The following is a 15,801-nucleotide window of genomic DNA, read 5'->3' as shown; positions in this document are numbered from 1 at the left end:
GAAGGTAGTCGACACAATAACTTTTGTCCCCATTCTATCCTGAACCCACAGAACAGCGTCCCTCAGGGCTCTCCCATCAGCCTTCCTCTCCAGGTCTGGTGCGACTCCAGTCAGCCACACACAGTGACATTCTTCCAATCCTACCCAGGCCCCTTGAAGGGTTAAATCCGAGGTTAGGGCACCGCTGACCACCCACTGCAGCCACTCCTGCCCGGCCCTCCCAGGGGGCCTGGCTGAAGGCTTGCCTGCTGTAATTAACAAGCCCCCCCTTCCCCCACCTGCTACGTCTGTCCTGTTCCATCAATAGCAGGTCAGCCTGTCAGGCACCGGCTGGAGCAGAACTCCCAACAGGAAGGGAAGCAGGAAGTGGACAGGAGCAGGGCCTTGACCCAGCCAGCGTCCAGCCCGCCCCTCCACCTCCACCCACCTTCTAGCCCCTGCCCCTCAGCCCCTGAGGCTGACTCTTTCCGGAAGCCACAGGCTACATCTAAGGGGAAGGATGACAGAGCGAAGGGAACAACCCGTGTCACCTCAGCAGGTGCCCCAGAGAGCAGGTGGGGGGCGCGAGCAGAGCCATCACTTGGAGGTGCAGACTGTGGGGAGCAGCCGTGCGCCTGTGGAAACCCCCCTTCCCCAATGCTCAGCCAGGCAGGAGGCTGGCCCGGCCACGTCTGCCTCCATCCTTCCTCCTCCAAGGACGCTGGATTCCTGCGACACGGGAGCGGGGCGGCCGCGGTGAGCCTCTGGGGAGGAGGCGGTGGCAAAGTTTTCCCACCACGGAGACCCCTGCCGATTCGCTCCTCCTTGCTTACAAAGAGGCACGCCGCCTCCCTGTCCCCTGGGATGGAGTCTGCATTCGTACGAATTGATTTTCCCTGCTCGCACACACCAGAGAAAGAAACAGAAAGAACCCACTTCTCGCCCTCACTATGCGGCTGCCGGCGTCCACGGCTGCGACCCCGGGCCGTCTCCCTCCCCCAGCTCGGGCTTCCTCCACACGACTCCCTCCCTCTCTCTCTAAGTGTGCACGTGCTCAGAGCCAGGTGCACGCGCGCATGCGCGCGGTGCGGCCCGCAGACCCCGCTCCGGCCCCTGCTTCCAGCCTCGTTTGGCAGCCTTGAGCGCTCTCTTTAATCTCCTCACCTTGGGAGCTATTGCAGGACCCCGGTAATTGCTTTTGGAAACAGGGTCACTAGTTTAATTGGTAGAACTTGTCCTGGGCGATGTAACACGACGAAGCAACCTCGGGCCTACCTGTTGCTCTGGAAACACGGCCCGCGTGGCTGTGCGCGCGCACCGTGGACGCGCCGGCCAGAGCGCGCGTGCGCCTGTTGACAGGCACCTAAGACTGAAGACGAGGCCTGGGTTCGGGGGATGAGGGAGTGTGGGGGCCGCTTGGATGATGGACGGAACGGAAGGGAGTCGAGTGAGCCCGGCGGGACTTCTCAGACTTGAGACCACGAAGGAGACATTGTCACGGCCACATGAGGTCATAAGGCCACCCCCAGGGTGGAGGTAGACCCTCTACGTGGAGGAGCGGGTGGACGGGACGTCTTCCATTGTCCCTCCAGGTCCGTGCCTCCACCCTGCTCCTTGCCCCCAGGGTGACGGCAGCGAACCTGTGGGGTTCAGCCATACTGCCCTAAAGATGCCCCGCAGGAGATCAGAGAGAGAAAGTGAGGGAGGGAGGGAGAGGTGGCCGCTGGCAGAGCAAGACCTTGGCTGAAGGTCCCAGCCCCCCATCAGTCAAGCAGCCCCTCCCCCACACTGCCCAGCCGTCGGGTCAGGTGACGCCCCCGCCCACCCTCAGGCCCAGTGGCAGTTCCTTTATTCAAATTATCCTCCAGTCTCCCAGTCTTGCTGCACCTGTTTCCTGTCAGGACCTGGAAGCTTTCTGAGGCGGTGGGGGACGGTGTTGGCAGGAAGTGGCTCTCTCCTGGAACCAGCACTGTCTGGCCCTCGATACCCCAGCGTGGCCTGGCCTGGTTTTTTTCTCTCTTGGCCCGCCCTGAGCAAGAGGGTCCTGGGGTGGTGGCTGCGGGGTGGGGAGGATGATGGCTGCCTTCTGGGAAGGGTTGGGGGCCCTGAGTGCACCCAGAGTCCTTCCCAGAGTCTCCACACCAGCTGGCCAGCTCTGGGAAGGGCACGTGGACCACTCAGACTCCCCTACAGGGGTCACCATCCAGGGGCTCAGAGGAGGGGCCGGGGCAGCCCCCCCCCCCCACCCCACACACACACAGGGCCAGTGAAGAGAAGCGCTCACTGTGAGGGGGCAGAAGGCTCCCAGCTCTGAGGATGAGGCACCCAGTGGGCAAGATGGACTCACACAGACAGGGAGATCTAGAGAAACGGGTGCTGTCAGACAGACAGGGACAGAGAGGAGACATGGGCGGGGCTCAGCTGGCAGAATCTCAGCACAGGCTGGGAGCCCATGGGTTGAGCCGGTGGAGACCAGACTTAGTGGGAGGGAGAAGTTGGTAGGGAGCAAGTTCTGCCTCCAGTGGAGGTCCTGCAACCCACCAGCGGCCCCAACCCAAAGGACCTCCACCCACACTCCAGCTTATGAGGTTGGCATTCATCTCACCCTGCTGCTTCCAACCCTACCCCCTCACTCCCATGCGGCATTAACACTTAACACCCACACTCTCCCCTTCCTCCGGGACTGCCAAGACCTGGGACACCACTGCTGACAGTAAGGGTCTCCTGTCATTCACCCCGGGATGCTCTCCGAGCCGCATGATTTATGGACTTTAATTTTCCCAGGTCCTCAGTCGTGTCCCTTCTTCCCCTCTGGTCTGTCAGGGTGTTTATCTCACACCTCCTTCAGCCCCTCTCCCCCTCCCCTGGTTTTTAATTTGAGGCATCCGTCTGGAGCACCCGGAGATGGGGACGTCTGCAACACTGCATGCATTAAACTGCTGACAGCTCTATTGATTTTCTCTCTCCCACTGCATAATGCACGATATATACAAGCCGAGAGGCTGGCCCCCTGGCCCTTACTTGAAGGGACTGTGCCCTTTTCCTTCTCACTCTGATGTCCCCTCACCCTGGCACATGTTGATATATGAGAGGGTGCTTGTCCCTTCCGTTCAAGATGGATTCTCCTCTGGCCCGGGATTATTTTCCTCCCTGCCAGTGGCCGTCGTCTGGTCTATCCTTTTTGCGGTAGCAGGCTGGACGTCATGGGAGCAGTTCCCGGAGCGGAAGGGGCCGGTGGAGGCAGGGGAGTTGAGGAGGTGTCACGTGTCAACCCTGACCGCCCCCTACTGAAGAAGACCAGGCGGCTGTCCCAGGTCTGGGGGAGGGAGGGCCCTCTCCCGGTTACAGTTCTCCAAATCCGTTGGCAACTCTTGCCTTGGACTCACATTCAATCAACAGTCACAGAGCCAGCTTTGGGGCTAAGGGCTTTCTGTTCCTCGTGTCTTCTGGTTTCTCATAAGCAAGGCAGGGCAGCTGCAGACAGCTGTGCAGGCTATGCGCACTTGGCACCGTGGCCTGGAAGCCTTGGAAGGAGGGATTCATAACCCTCCTCGACAGAGACTGAGGCTGAGGTGCCAGGAGACTCATTCAAAATCTCCCAGCCAGATGCTGGATTTGAATCCAAGACTACCTGTCTCCAGGAACGGTTTTCTTCCCTCCCGATCACAATGCCTCCTCCAGGAAGACCTCCTGGATTGATGCCACTCAGTCTGATTGCAGCTTTATTCCAGTCGCCCTGGAACATATCTGCTGTGAGGGTTTTCACACATTAGCATTGGCTCTGAGTGTGTTGGGTGGGCTCTCTCTGCTGTGAATCAGCATCTTTGTTACTTCCTCCTGGAGGATTTCCCCGGACTCATCCCATCCCCAGCCTAAACAGTCCCATGGCCCCCATCCGGTCCCACAGTGAGAAGCACTTACCGCCTTATCCCTGCCTCCCCTCTAGTCTGTGAGTTCCTTGAGATGGGGACAGAGACAGGACAGGATGCTATTTCTGTGTCTTCACCACCTGCCCAGGGCCTGGTCCAAAGCTGGAGCGACATAAAAGTGTGTTGAAAGGATGTTGCGTGACAGAGAAGGCCCCTAGGACGGTGCCTGGCCAACAGAAGGAGCTCTCTAAAGACAGACGGAACCCATTTCATCAGTCCCTGAGCTGTCTGGGCGGGTGCGCACTGGCTGTCTTACAGGCCCCTTAACAGTGGGCACTTTCTCCCACCCCCACTCCTCCCGCCCCCCCCCTCACCCCTTCGCAAGGCCTCCTGCTGGGAAAGGTCCTCCCGCGGAGAAGCACACTGTTCCCAAGGCTCAGGGCTTCTGGCCCATGTGGCTGCCATGTGCTCCTGCTGCCTGCCTGCCCACAGCCCACCTTGCCAGCCGGCCAGGGACCAAGCAGAGGCAGCAGAAGGGAATGCTGACCTTTGGGCATCCCAGAGAAAGGGCTGGGCTGAATGTGAAAATGGGCACAACGTGCAGAGATGGTGGCCTGGGCCCAGGAGTAACCTGGCCACAGGCACAGAACAGACACCATTGTATAAAGAACGTTGTCTTGGTTTTGTCCTTCTAGTCCACTGGTTCTCAACAAGGAGCAACCTTGCCCCCCGGGGAACAATTGGCAATGTCTGGAGATGTGTTGTCATAGTTGCAAGGGTCTGGCATCTGGTGGGTAGAGGCCAGGGAGTTCTAACATCCTACAATGTTCACAATACCAACCCCCCCACCCCCCGCCCCAGCAGAGAATGATCTGGTCCCAACGGTCAGCAATGACGAGTTTGAGAAATGCCGCTCTGGTCCCACCAGTGGTGCTTTGGGGCTTGTAGCACAGCGGCTGTGAGAGCGTTAAACCCCTGTGCCCCTCAGGGACAGCTGAGGTTCTCTCGGACTCTGGGGCTGGGAAAGGGGGAGTAACCTGCCTGCCTTTAGCCATCTTGGGCTCCTCCCAAAAAACGCCAGCCCCAACGCCTGCACCCCACCTCCTTCCTCCCTCCCATCCTTCTCCTCGGTAACCAAGTCCAGCCAGAGGGACTCCACACTGTCCCTGCCGAAAACCTCTAAGATTCAGTTAACAGCTCCCCTCTGAGACGGTTTAAAGGCCAGCCCTGCCGGCAGCCAAGGGCAGGGGCCTCGTGGGGGCCTCTCGGAGACAATATGAGATGGTAGATGTGAAAGCACCCCGTCAGGTAGGAAATAGCATTCAAATATTACTTCTAATTTATATAGTGGTCTCGGCCTGAGATTTTAGGATTCAAGGCTTTAGAAACCGGCTGGTTCCTCCACCCTCCATCTCCAGGCACAGCCTCGGCGCCCCCGTGTGGCCACTGGGCGACAGTACACAGGGCAGGGAGTGTTTCCAGACCTTCTGGAGGAAGTCAGGATGTCACTGACTTTGACTTTTCTAATTATCCCCTTTTAGGCTTCGCAAAAGCCCCGAGGGAGGAGAAAGAGGGAGTATAACCCCCACACACTCCTCGCTTTAGAAACTAATGAGTGAAGGGGGCGAGACTGGAAGCAGCCCCCAGCTGTCGCACGATGATGCCCACGGGGGCAAGCCCAGGGTGCGGGGCAGCCCTGCAGAGCCACGGAAAGCGGGATGGGCAGTTTGGGATGCTGCTCCTCTCCCCCTGCCTCCTGGCTCTCATAGAAACCATGGCATCCCCCACTGGAACCCCAGGAGGGCTGCGGGGAGCTCACTCACCGTCATACCCCCTGGCACAGCCCTCAGTGCTCGGGACCTGGGTTGGACGAAACACCAAACCCCACCAGCCTTTGACTGCTGGTCTCTTGACCACATCCCCCAACGAGTGGGTCCAGCTTACAGATTTCCCGCAGGGTTGAAAGGGCTCCTGGGCCCTGTGAGAGGTGAGGGCATGTTTGGCTCCCCAAGGGCGTAGGTAAGGCTGGAATAGGAATACCCGAGGGCCTCAGACACCTCCCATGCCCCCTTCCAGCCTCTTCTCCCACACCCCCACCCCCAGACCCTGCTTGTTTCTGCTCTGGCCCCATTGAACTCCTATTTCCAGGAACGCCCTGTGCTCTCCAGACCCTGAGCAGGTTCAGTTCCCTCCTCCTTCTGCTTAGGAGCCCCTCCCCCACCACTTCTCCTGGTGAACTCCTACTCACCCCTCAAGGCTGAGCTCTCCTCGTTGTGGACTGACCGTTTGTGTCCCTCCAAAATCCATATGTTTGTCGACGAAAATAATCCATAGCCAATCTATAAATGAAAATTTGGGTGAGTTTATTCTGAGCTTAAATGTTAGGATTATAACCCAGGAGAGTCTTTCCACAAAGGAACAGAGCACTCCAAAGAAGTGGGGGTACATAGGGCGGTTATATACCCTCAAAGAGGGTGTTTCACATATGATTCAAATGTCCCTCCCACAATAGTCACAAGATTGCCCTGTCAGCACAGCGCTTGATGGACACAGCAGGTAGTGGGTCTGCTCTCTTGGTGGGCGTAGCAGGAGGCAAGTCTATTGTCTCGAGCTGGGCGGTCACAGGTGAGCGCAGCAATCAGTTCCTAGCCTAAGGAAAGATGCTTAATCCTTAAGGAGACTCTAACGTTGGGAGGGGGAGGGAAGTTGCACCTTTATCTCAAGGGCCTTTGTTCTTGCCATAGGGAATCTCTAAAGCAGATATACAATGCATGGTCAACGGCTGCGGTCAGGCCCTTTTGGAAAGACAAGGTCAGGCCGAATTAGGTTTACACCAAATGGCTTCCTCATATATTCCAATATATCCTATTACTTGCCATTTTTATTTGTCATGTTGAAGCCCTAACCCCCAATGCGATGGTATTTGGAGGTGGGGCCTTGAGGAAGTCATTGAGTGTAGACAAAGCCATGAAGGTGGGGCCCCCAGGGTGGGATTAGCCTCATTATAAGAAGAGGGAAACCAGGGCTCTCTCTCTCTGCCTTGTGAGGACACGGGGGATAAGGCTGCCACCTGCAAGCTGGGAAGAGAGCCTTCGGAACCCAGTCTGCCAGCACCTTGATCTTGGACTTCCAGCCCCCAGAACCGTGACTAAGAAAAGCCTGCTGTCTAAATGCCCCGGCCGCAGTATTTTGTTCTGGCGGCTGAGCTGACCGGACACACCCCCTGTGACGCCTTCTCCCTCGGGTGGAGTTACAGTGTCCCCACTCTGGGCACAGTCCACGTCTTCTTGTCGGGATGGCAGCAGCCTCTGAGCTCCTTCTGAGCAGGACCTACACTCTGGTTATTCCCAGGGCCTGGCACACAGTAGGAGTTCATTAAACATCAATTGAATAAATGGGAGGAACTGGAAGAGAAAAGACTTGGGGGCTGGGGAGGTCTTCCCGGCCCCTTTGGACCATGCCATCTATCTTTCTGTTCCTCTGCCCACTGTGAGGTTAGGTGCTAGTTATTTGGCCAGTCCTGGTCCCGCTTCCAACGTGCCCTGAAAGCTGAAGAGAAACCTCATCAGGTTAGCCTTCAGGGGTGCCCGGGGCAGGGCCTGCTTGGGGTGGCCGAGGCTGTGTGCCTCACCTGCCATGGAGCCTGCCAGGCAGCCCTGAGCCCAGCAGGTTGACAGAAGGGAAGCGGGGAGGACTGGATGCTTCCCACAGCTCTAGCCACACCCGCTGTCCGTCTCCAGCTCTCTGACCACACTGCTGCCGCCCCAGTTGAGACCCTTCTCCCTGGCCCCTGGACAATGACAGTAGCCCTCACCGTCCCACAGCCACCAGTCTCGGACATTCCAACCCATCCTCCACGCTTCACAGCTAGCATGACCTGTAACAGGCAAACCAGACCCCGTATGCCCTTCTTTCAAGTCCAGGGCCTTCGTCTCCAACAGGGTCCACACTGGGCCCCTTTTGGAGTTTTCCATCTTGCGTGTGCATCAGCTTCCCCAGGGAAGCTTCCGTCAAATGCAGCATCCTGGGCTCCACTCTCAGAGGCTGTTTCACTCAAGGCCAGCGCTTTGGCCCCTCATTTCCAACAGTCCCTGCCACACCATGACGTTTGGGGCTCATCTTCCATGCAGCATGGGACGCATCCTATCCTGGCTCCTTGCTCCACCTCTCAGTAACTGCCTTTTATTTTGCTATTCGTCCCCTTTGGGGAGCTAGACAAAACCTTTGGTACTTGAACAAATTGGTCATTGTGTTTTGTTACTACACATCTGTGCTCCCTTGTTATACAATTCAAGAGAGTGAACATCTGTCTGTCTGGGCTCGCTGCCAAAAGGGAGGTGCAGCCCCTCCCTCTGCTTCCTGTCCCTGTCCTGTAGGTCCTTCTGTGCGGAGAAGCACCAGGCATTCACTCAACAAATATTTTTGTGGACCTACTATATGCTAGGGACTGCTTTGTTCAAATGAATTCCGCCATCCCTCCTTCTATCTCTCCATCCCTTCCTCCATCCATCCTTCCATCTATCTCTCCATCCATCCCTCCATCCCTTCCTCATCCATCTTTTCCTCCATCTCTCCGCCCTTTCCTCCACCCATCCCTTCCTCCATCCATCCATCCCTCTCTCCACCTCCTCCTCCCGTCATCCTTCCATCCCTTCATCTCTCCCTCCCTGCCTCCTCCATCTCTCCATCTCTTCCTCTCTCATCTCTCCATTCCTTCCTCTATCCATCCATCCTCTCTCCACTCCTTCATTCATTCATCTATCCATCCATCCATCAATCCATCCACCCTTCATACAGTGAGTGATCTCAGATGCTGCATCCAGCTTGGGAATCCTACGATGTCCACATTGAGCACCTGTTATATATATATGAGCACTGCCTTTCGAGAATTATCAACAGAATGTGGAACCCTGTTATTGCCTTCAAAGAAAAGGCAGTACAAATGTAAGAAAAGTTTAACCCTGCCACACAATCTATCAACAGGTGTGTGCAAGTAACTGCCACAGGAGTGACGAGTGACAGGAGTCAGAGGTATAAGGTCCTGCCTGAAGGAGAAGTGGAAGCTGAGCTCCAAAGAAAGAGCAGGACTTAGTCTTAGAGGGGACAGCACAGGCAAATGCCCGGAGTCAAGAAGTGCTCAGCACATTAAGAGGCCAGTTGGTTGGGCTGAAAGGGCGCTTGCTTGTGGTGGAGCAGCAGTGCAGAAAAGATGAGAAAGACATCTGCCTGAGATGGAGGAGGGCTGGCAAAGTCAGGTGAGGAATTCAGGAATGTCCTTCTCAGGTCAGGGCTGAGGCACCTGTGATTCTGAGACTGGACCCTGACCTTCAGACAATTTAAAATTAAGCTCCTACCAATTAACTTTTCCCACTGTTAATGCCCAGATGCATCTGTAGTTGCAGAAAACATAGTTTGGCTTCTTTTCAAAGGCTCTCTAGCACAATTAGAGGATTGTGTGATCTCCTGGGGGAAGGACTGTTGGTTGCTCTTCCTGTATCCCCAGCGCCCCAAGGAAGATGCTCAACCCGGCCTCATTGAACCAGAGGGAGAAGAGCTGGTTCAAAGTAAAGTTCACGTGACGGGCTTTCTCTCCAGGTGGCCTGTTCTGTAACGATAAGCAAGAGGCAATTACATTCGGTGGTGCGGTTATTAAATTTGAGGGAAACAAATATCACAAAATGTAGACATTTGTAGAGAGGTTAAAAATAAAATTAAAGTGGAAGATAAACATAAAATCGATATCCTCAGGTTTCCCGGAGCCTGCCTGAGGAGATATTATAGGAGGGCTGAGGGTGTGTGCCAAGAAAATCCTATCCCGTGTGGGATGGAGGCTGGGACGAACCAAGGGGCAAGGGAAATGCTGCCCTCCCGGAGCGGCCAGCCCGTCTTAGGTTAAGATTCAGTCAGAAGCCTGGGGTCAGGCATCCAACCGGCGTGGGTTCGAATCCTGAGTCCACCTCTCCCAGCTCTGACGAGCCTTCACTCCCCGGAGGGTAAGGCTGGGGTAACAAGAGCCTCCTCTCCAGGCGCGCCTGAGGCTCACAGCGCCGTGAGTCCAATTTTTAGCACGGGGGCTACCCCAAGTAAGTGCTCCACCAACGTCAGCTATTGCAAGTATCAACTCGTTTGTATTGTGCCCCAGTTGTTAAGGAATTGGAAGCAGCAAGGGGAAAAGCTCCATAAAATGAGAAGGGGAGAGCAAATGGGCCCTGCGCGGGACAGATTAGATGTCCGTGGAAGGGGAGACCAGAAGGAAATGTGGGAAACCCTTGGAAAGAGGTTTCAAAATGTACTTAAGAAGAACACTTCATTTAAATGAGAAAATCTGTGTAGATGCCCAGTGCACAGGTCTAATGAAGGCATAGATAATAAGTTTTAGGTCTTCAAACTGGATCTGAAATAAAATCTAGCAAAGCCAAGATGGGGCCTGGGGTGGGGGGGGGCGCGGGGAGAAGAGAGGGTGTGGAGAAGGTGGCAGTCCATTGCATTCTGAAGCTGCACTACTAATCTAGGCCAGAAGGGGGCAGAGATGCTGCCATGGGTAGGGCGAACGCCTAATAACTCTTGACCCTTTGCAGACACCGTACCCAGTTTCCTCTGGGGGTCGGTTTAACTGCCCGGAAACGGAAGTCTCGTCCTTTTCCGTTCTCTTCCCTTCTTGCCGCTTGCTGTAAGTGTCTTGGGCGGTACTCGGGAACTAGGGGGTAATCCGGGGTAATCCACGGCAGGGTGAGACTTGGGTACCCCGGGCCTGGGTCGACGGTGCGGGAGAGGAGGATGGAGTGCTATGGGGCCGGCATTCCGGGCCGCGGGGAGGGGCAGCGGGGTCGCTGCGGGGCCCCGCGCTGTGTTGACGCCAACGCTTGTCTTCCCTCAGGTGCCGGCCGCGCCGCCCCGCGCCCCTCATAGTCATGGTGAGTCTGGGCCGCCGGGACCTCCCGGGTAGGTAGGGGCGGGCGCGGCCGGGCGGGGGTCTCCGGGCCGGGCGGGTGCGCTGGCCACCGCCAGATAAAGCACGTTTGCAGGTCGTTCCCCGTGTCTTTTCTTATAGCCTCGCAAAATCGAGGAGATCAAGGACTTCTTGCTCACGGCGCGGCGGAAGGATGCCAAGTGTAAGTGCCGGCGCCGAGGGCCAGATGGGTGGCGGTGGCCGTGCGTTCGGGCTCCGCGTGCCCGGCTGTCCGCGAGCCGCGGCTCGCTCGCGCTTTCTGCCGGCTCACGTGTTGGCTCCCCCTCCCCCAGCCGATCGCGAACCCCCAAGAAATCGGCCTGCCTCGTTTTCGCTTTGTTGAGTGCGTAGGTGCTCTGTATTGGGTAACAGTCTTGTAGACGTGTGTCCCGTGGGCCGCGTGCAGATACTGAGTACCACGTGTGTTTGTTTCTTAGCTTGTAAGTGAGGGGGGAAGGAGTCGATGCGACAAACATGTAGAACAGCTGGGTTTGGGTTGATAACGTGTCGCCCACAGCTGCCTGCAGGTTCTCAGTTTTCACACCAGGCGTGGGAGGGGATCCTGCTGTTAGCCCTTTGTTGCAGCTCAAGGGGGTTTGGGGGCTTGTGCGTTACACAGAGTCGATCTTGAATTCATACGTTGTGTCGTCCTTTTCCTGCTGCGTCAGATAGTCCTTATGGCTTGCTTTCTCTCTCACGGGTTTGTCGTGGAGAAAATCGGGTAGTTGGTGGAAGGAGAGCCCTGTTGGGCGACGTGTGGGCGTGGGCTGGGACGCTGGTCGTCTCTAACGTCCTAAGTCAGTGATAGGATGAAACAGTGGGGCGCAGCAGAGCCTGTTAGTGGATTCCCAGGGGGACGGGAGAGTCTTATTTGTGTCCCCCTTACCTGTGTGGAGCCTTCAGTTCTCTGGTACAGTGTAAACTGGTGACGACATGTGGCAACAAGTAGCGTCTGGTGGGCATGTCTGCCCTGCCCAGTGGTTGTCGACTGCCTGCTTGTGTCTTGTATGCTGTGGTGCTGTAAAGAGAGGTGATTATCACGTTAGTTTCAGCTCAGATCTGGGAATTTGGGTCGCTGCCTGGTTCAAATCCCTGCTCTCCCAGTAGCCAGCTGTCCTTGACAAGCTGAACCCGACGCCACCAGTTCCTTCTGTCGGTCCGACAGGGGTGGTGGTATCTCGCGATTGGTGCCAGGGTCAGATCAGATGCTCCGTTAGATACCCTAGCACACCGAAGAAATGACACCAGATAAATCCATCAGGTTCCTTTGCATTTTAATTTTGTTACAGAGCTGGATTGTAGACAGTGTGGCCTGTGAGGGTTGGGGTCGTGGTCCCCTGAGTATAATAGGGCGTTCGGTGTTTTTTGGATCAACCTTGTAGATGCGCAGTTCGCTGATGTTAAGTGCATTTACAGGGTTGTGCAGCCGTCTCCACCCTCCACGTCTAGAACTCATCTTCCAAAACCAAACTCTTCGCATTAAGCAGTAACCCCCCATTCTCTTCCTCCAACCCCTGCCTACCGCTGTTCTCCTTTCTGTCAGTTTGGCTGCTGTGGGGACCTCGGATAAGTGAAGTCATGCAGTCTGTGTGCTGCTGTGAGTGGCTTACTTCGTTTAGCGTAACGAATGCGTCCATGTAGTAGCATGTGTCAGAATTTCCTTCATTTTGAAGGCTGAATGATCCTTTGTATGTATATACTACATTTTGTTTATCCGTTCATCCATTGTGGGCGTTTGAGCGGTTTCCACCCTTTGCCTGTTGTGAGTGATGTTGCTGTGATGTGCAAGTCTCTCTTCTTGTCCCTGCTTTCAGTTCCTTTGGGTGAGTACCCAGAAGTGCAATTGCTGCATCATACGGCAACGTTGAATAAACGTTTTCTTTAAGAGAGCCACACGTCTTACCTTAGGACTGTTCACCTTTGTTGACAGGCGTCCGACAGCTGCTGCGGCAGTGCAGTGTACGTAGCCTTAAGAGGGATGTTGAGAGAGCAAAATAGTTGGGTTTGATGAATGTCCAGGTTTCCGGGTTTATTCACGCATGAGCGGAGGCCTTGGCCGGCTCAGAGCACAGTGCTTCTGCTTCCTGGGCCAGGCCCTCTCCCTGTAGCACTGTGGGCAGGGCTGGAGCCGTGGGTCCTGAGTACAGGTTCCCTTGTGCTGCTTCTGGAAGGTGCTGATGCTCTGTGTCCGGTGCTTGGGCTGAGGCTCTAGAGCTGGTGGTCAGCCCTCAGCCACCTGACTCCTGTTGGCACTTGCCTGCGCTTGTAACCACTGGTTCTTGGGAGTGTCTGTGAGCTGGTTTAAAGAATTTGGAACAAGGGGTTTGACAGGTGGGTGAAATGGCTTCGCTACTCCTGGGAGGCAGGTGTCTTCCAGCAGCCAGGGCAGCTGCGGGCCTCGGGGAAATGCACTGGCGCTTGGACCTGACCAGACTCTGCGCTGTGAATTTTACGTACACCTGGGGCTCTGTAGTGTCTGAGCTGTGGTCCTCAGAGAGAATTTGGCAGCAGTAAAGAGCCCAGAAAATGGGTTCTGCACGAATTGTAGGAAAAGCTTCAGCACACACTCGCTGTGTGTGGTAGGGGGATCCTGAAGGAAGAGCTTTACCATTGCCCCAGGATGTCGTCGCCTACGCAGAGAATTGATTTCCAGAAGTAGAGTGGTGGAAAGTTCTGGATCCCAGCAGACAATCCATCTGCTTACTTTATGAACTACTTCCAGCCCGTTAAAAAAAAGCATGGACACAGGGTTCTGGGATGTGTGCAGTGTACCAGATCTTTAAATATAAACAAACCAATTAAGATTAAGCTTTAGGCTCTTGAGTATTAAGAGGGGAAATCTAGATTTCTGACATTGTTTTTAAATACTGGGGTCGTAGCGGGGCAGTACAGGGGGAGCGAGCGCAGCTGTCAGTGGTGGCAGTCATAAGTGCCACTTTCTGCATAAGTATGAAGCAGGTGAACTGTGTGAGTCTGTGTTCTGTGCTACAATTTAACTGCTAATTCTCGTCTCTGATAGCTGTCAAGATCAAGAAGAATAAGGATAATGTGAAGTTTAAAGTTCGATGCAGCAGATACCTTTATACCTTGGTCATCACAGACAAAGAGAAGGCAGAGAAACTGAAGCAGTCCCTGCCGCCAGGTGAGTGAGCTGGAAGTCCCGGGGGGCGGCCAAAGCTATGGCAGGTGCGTGTGTCGCCGTCTTGTTTCTTGAGTTATCGCCAGCTTTAGGAAGATCCTCTTTGTGGTGTGTCCACGTGTCTGCTCTTGCTGTCGGGGGCGCGGGGACTCCATCCTGTAGCAGCACTAGTTCCCTGGCCAGGGGACATTGGCTTCCCTCCCTCCCATCTGCAGGATAGGAACAGCTAACCCTGACTCTGTGGCTCCTTTCATCCTCGCCACAATCCTACACTGATACCAGGTACAGGTGTCACTGGCCCCCTGTTCAGGTTGGGAAACTGATCAGATACTGATGCGGGATCGGTGAGCCGAGGAGTCGAAAGAAAGATTTCTTAGACTCTCAAGATCTGGCAGTAGTGCTCTTTTATTTAGAGAATAGTGTGGAATAGCATGGGGACAGGACCCATGGGCAGGCAGAGCTTCTGCTGCAGCTGCCGCTGCTGCCCCCGCTGGCATGGGGACAGGACCCATGGGCAGGCAGAGCTGGTGCGTGGGGACAGGACCCATGGGCAGGCAGAGCTGGTGCGTGGGGACAGGACCCACGGGCAGTCAGAGCTCCTGCTGCTGCCTCTGCATGGGGACAGGACCCATGGGCAGTCAGAGCTCCTGCTGCTGCCCCGAGTTGAGGGTTAGGGCTAATTTTATAAGGCATGGGTACGTGACTTATTTTTACTGGAGAAAAGAAAAGATGATGTAAAAAGCCATTAAATGATTTCAGTGCAGATGGGGTCTGGTTATTGTGCGGTCATATAACTTTAGATACGAATCTGGCCATATAGATCGGCATGCAGGTGAGGATGCCCCGGGCTTCTCTCCCTGGGGCAGTCCTAATTCATACCATAAAAAAGTCCACTGGGTCATATAGTTTGGCATGTAGGCCAGGTCACCTTGGGCTTCTCTAGCTGGGGCAGCCTTAATCCACATCGATACGATGGGCCGTGAGCTTATTTAAGCAGAGGGGCCGGTCTTGGTGGCGGAGGCCCAGGAGAGCTGCTGAGAGCCGTGGGGAAACTGCCGGAGGAGAGCAGAGGGTGCTGCAGGCTGCTTCACACTGAACAGCCAGCCACTGCTGCTTGGCTCTGAGGACTGAGCGGGTCCTTTTAAGGCTGAGAGCGCGAGTGTTGGTATTATCAAACACTAACTTCATGTTTTAGGCAAAACCTCCTTCGTGCACTTATTTTCTGAGTTCTGTGAGCCCTCTTTAGCTTAAGTACAAAATGTACACGTGCAACAGTAACTCAAATAAAATGTCTCTGCTGGGTGACTCACTTCTCTATCTTTTCCTCTAGGTTTGGCAGTGAAGGAGCTGAAATGAACAAGGCACGCTGATTCGAACTGTATTAAAATCCAAAGAAAATCTTTTTCAGTGTCCTTTGTCTTTGGGGACGGGAAGGGAGGTGTTCCTTGGTTATGGCTTCAGGTGGGAAGAGGATGGGGGTCCTGGTTGCTACCTCCTTGCATCCCTAATCTAGTCTATTTGAAAATAAATAGATGGAAATGGGCAATTAGAAGAGCCAGATACTTGTGGAAATAAGCCAGTCTGCGCCCATGAGATTTAAAAGTAACGGGTTGGGGCCGGCCCTGTCACGGAGTAGTTATGTTCACATACTCCCGTGGCCCGGGGTTCAAGGGTTCAGTTCCCGGGCATGGACCTACATACTGCTCATCTGCCCAGCTGTGGTGGCATCTTACATGCAAAATAGTGGAAGATTGGCACAGATGTTAGCTCAGGGCCAATCTTCCTCACCAAAAAGTCTCGGGTAATATGAGTTCCCTGATAATGAAAATGGTAGTTAAACAGAGGAGTTGATGAGCCATTTTGGA

At 55.1% G+C, this 15,801-nt stretch overlaps 1 protein-coding gene and 1 long non-coding RNA gene across 3 annotated transcripts; one reads left to right on the top strand and one right to left on the bottom strand.

Moving 5' to 3' along the window:
* Positions 1-1,293: 1,293 nt before the first annotated feature.
* Positions 1,294-15,338, top strand: RPL38 (ribosomal protein L38). 2 transcript variants are annotated; one of them, XM_070560091.1, is made up of 6 exons: positions 1,294-1,489; positions 10,427-10,518; positions 10,726-10,762; positions 10,900-10,960; positions 13,817-13,939; positions 15,267-15,338. In XM_070560091.1, the coding sequence occupies exons 1-6, from the start codon at positions 1,400-1,402 to the stop codon at positions 15,290-15,292; spliced, it is 429 nt and encodes a 142-aa protein (XP_070416192.1). In that variant the 5' UTR covers positions 1,294-1,399; the 3' UTR covers positions 15,293-15,338. The 2 variants fall into 2 exon arrangements, with proteins under 2 accessions (XP_070416192.1, XP_008509694.1); XM_008511472.2 differs by lacking the exon at positions 1,294-1,489 and having other exon boundaries at positions 10,514-10,577.
* Positions 2,907-11,002, bottom strand: LOC139073841 (uncharacterized). The gene is made up of 5 exons (XR_011522921.1): positions 10,436-11,002; positions 9,203-9,453; positions 6,097-6,187; positions 3,901-4,010; positions 2,907-3,715 (listed from the first exon to the last, which is right to left on the bottom strand). It is a non-coding gene; the product is annotated as an uncharacterized lncRNA (long non-coding RNA).
* Positions 15,339-15,801: the final 463 nt, after the last annotated feature.

This window comes from Equus przewalskii, chromosome 10 (genome assembly GCF_037783145.1).
Source record: "Equus przewalskii isolate Varuska chromosome 10, EquPr2, whole genome shotgun sequence".
NCBI lineage: Eukaryota > Metazoa > Chordata > Mammalia > Perissodactyla > Equidae > Equus > Equus przewalskii.
The sequence above is the reverse complement of the archived record's forward strand: the minus strand, read 5'-3'. Positions and strand labels throughout refer to the sequence as shown.

What these genes read in the sequence shown, in the direction of transcription:
- RPL38 (XM_070560091.1), top strand. Translation starts at nt 1,400, where the DNA reads ATGATGGACGGAACGGAAGGGAGTCGAGTGAGCCCGGCGGGACTTCTC. An exon ending in TTCCCTTCTTGCCGCTTGCT is followed by an intron (nt 10,519 to 10,725) that starts GTAAGTGTCTTG and finishes GTCTTCCCTCAG; the next exon opens with GTGCCGGCCGCGCCGCCCCG. An exon ending in GCGGCGGAAGGATGCCAAGT is followed by an intron (nt 10,961 to 13,816) that starts GTAAGTGCCGGC and finishes CGTCTCTGATAG; the next exon opens with CTGTCAAGATCAAGAAGAAT.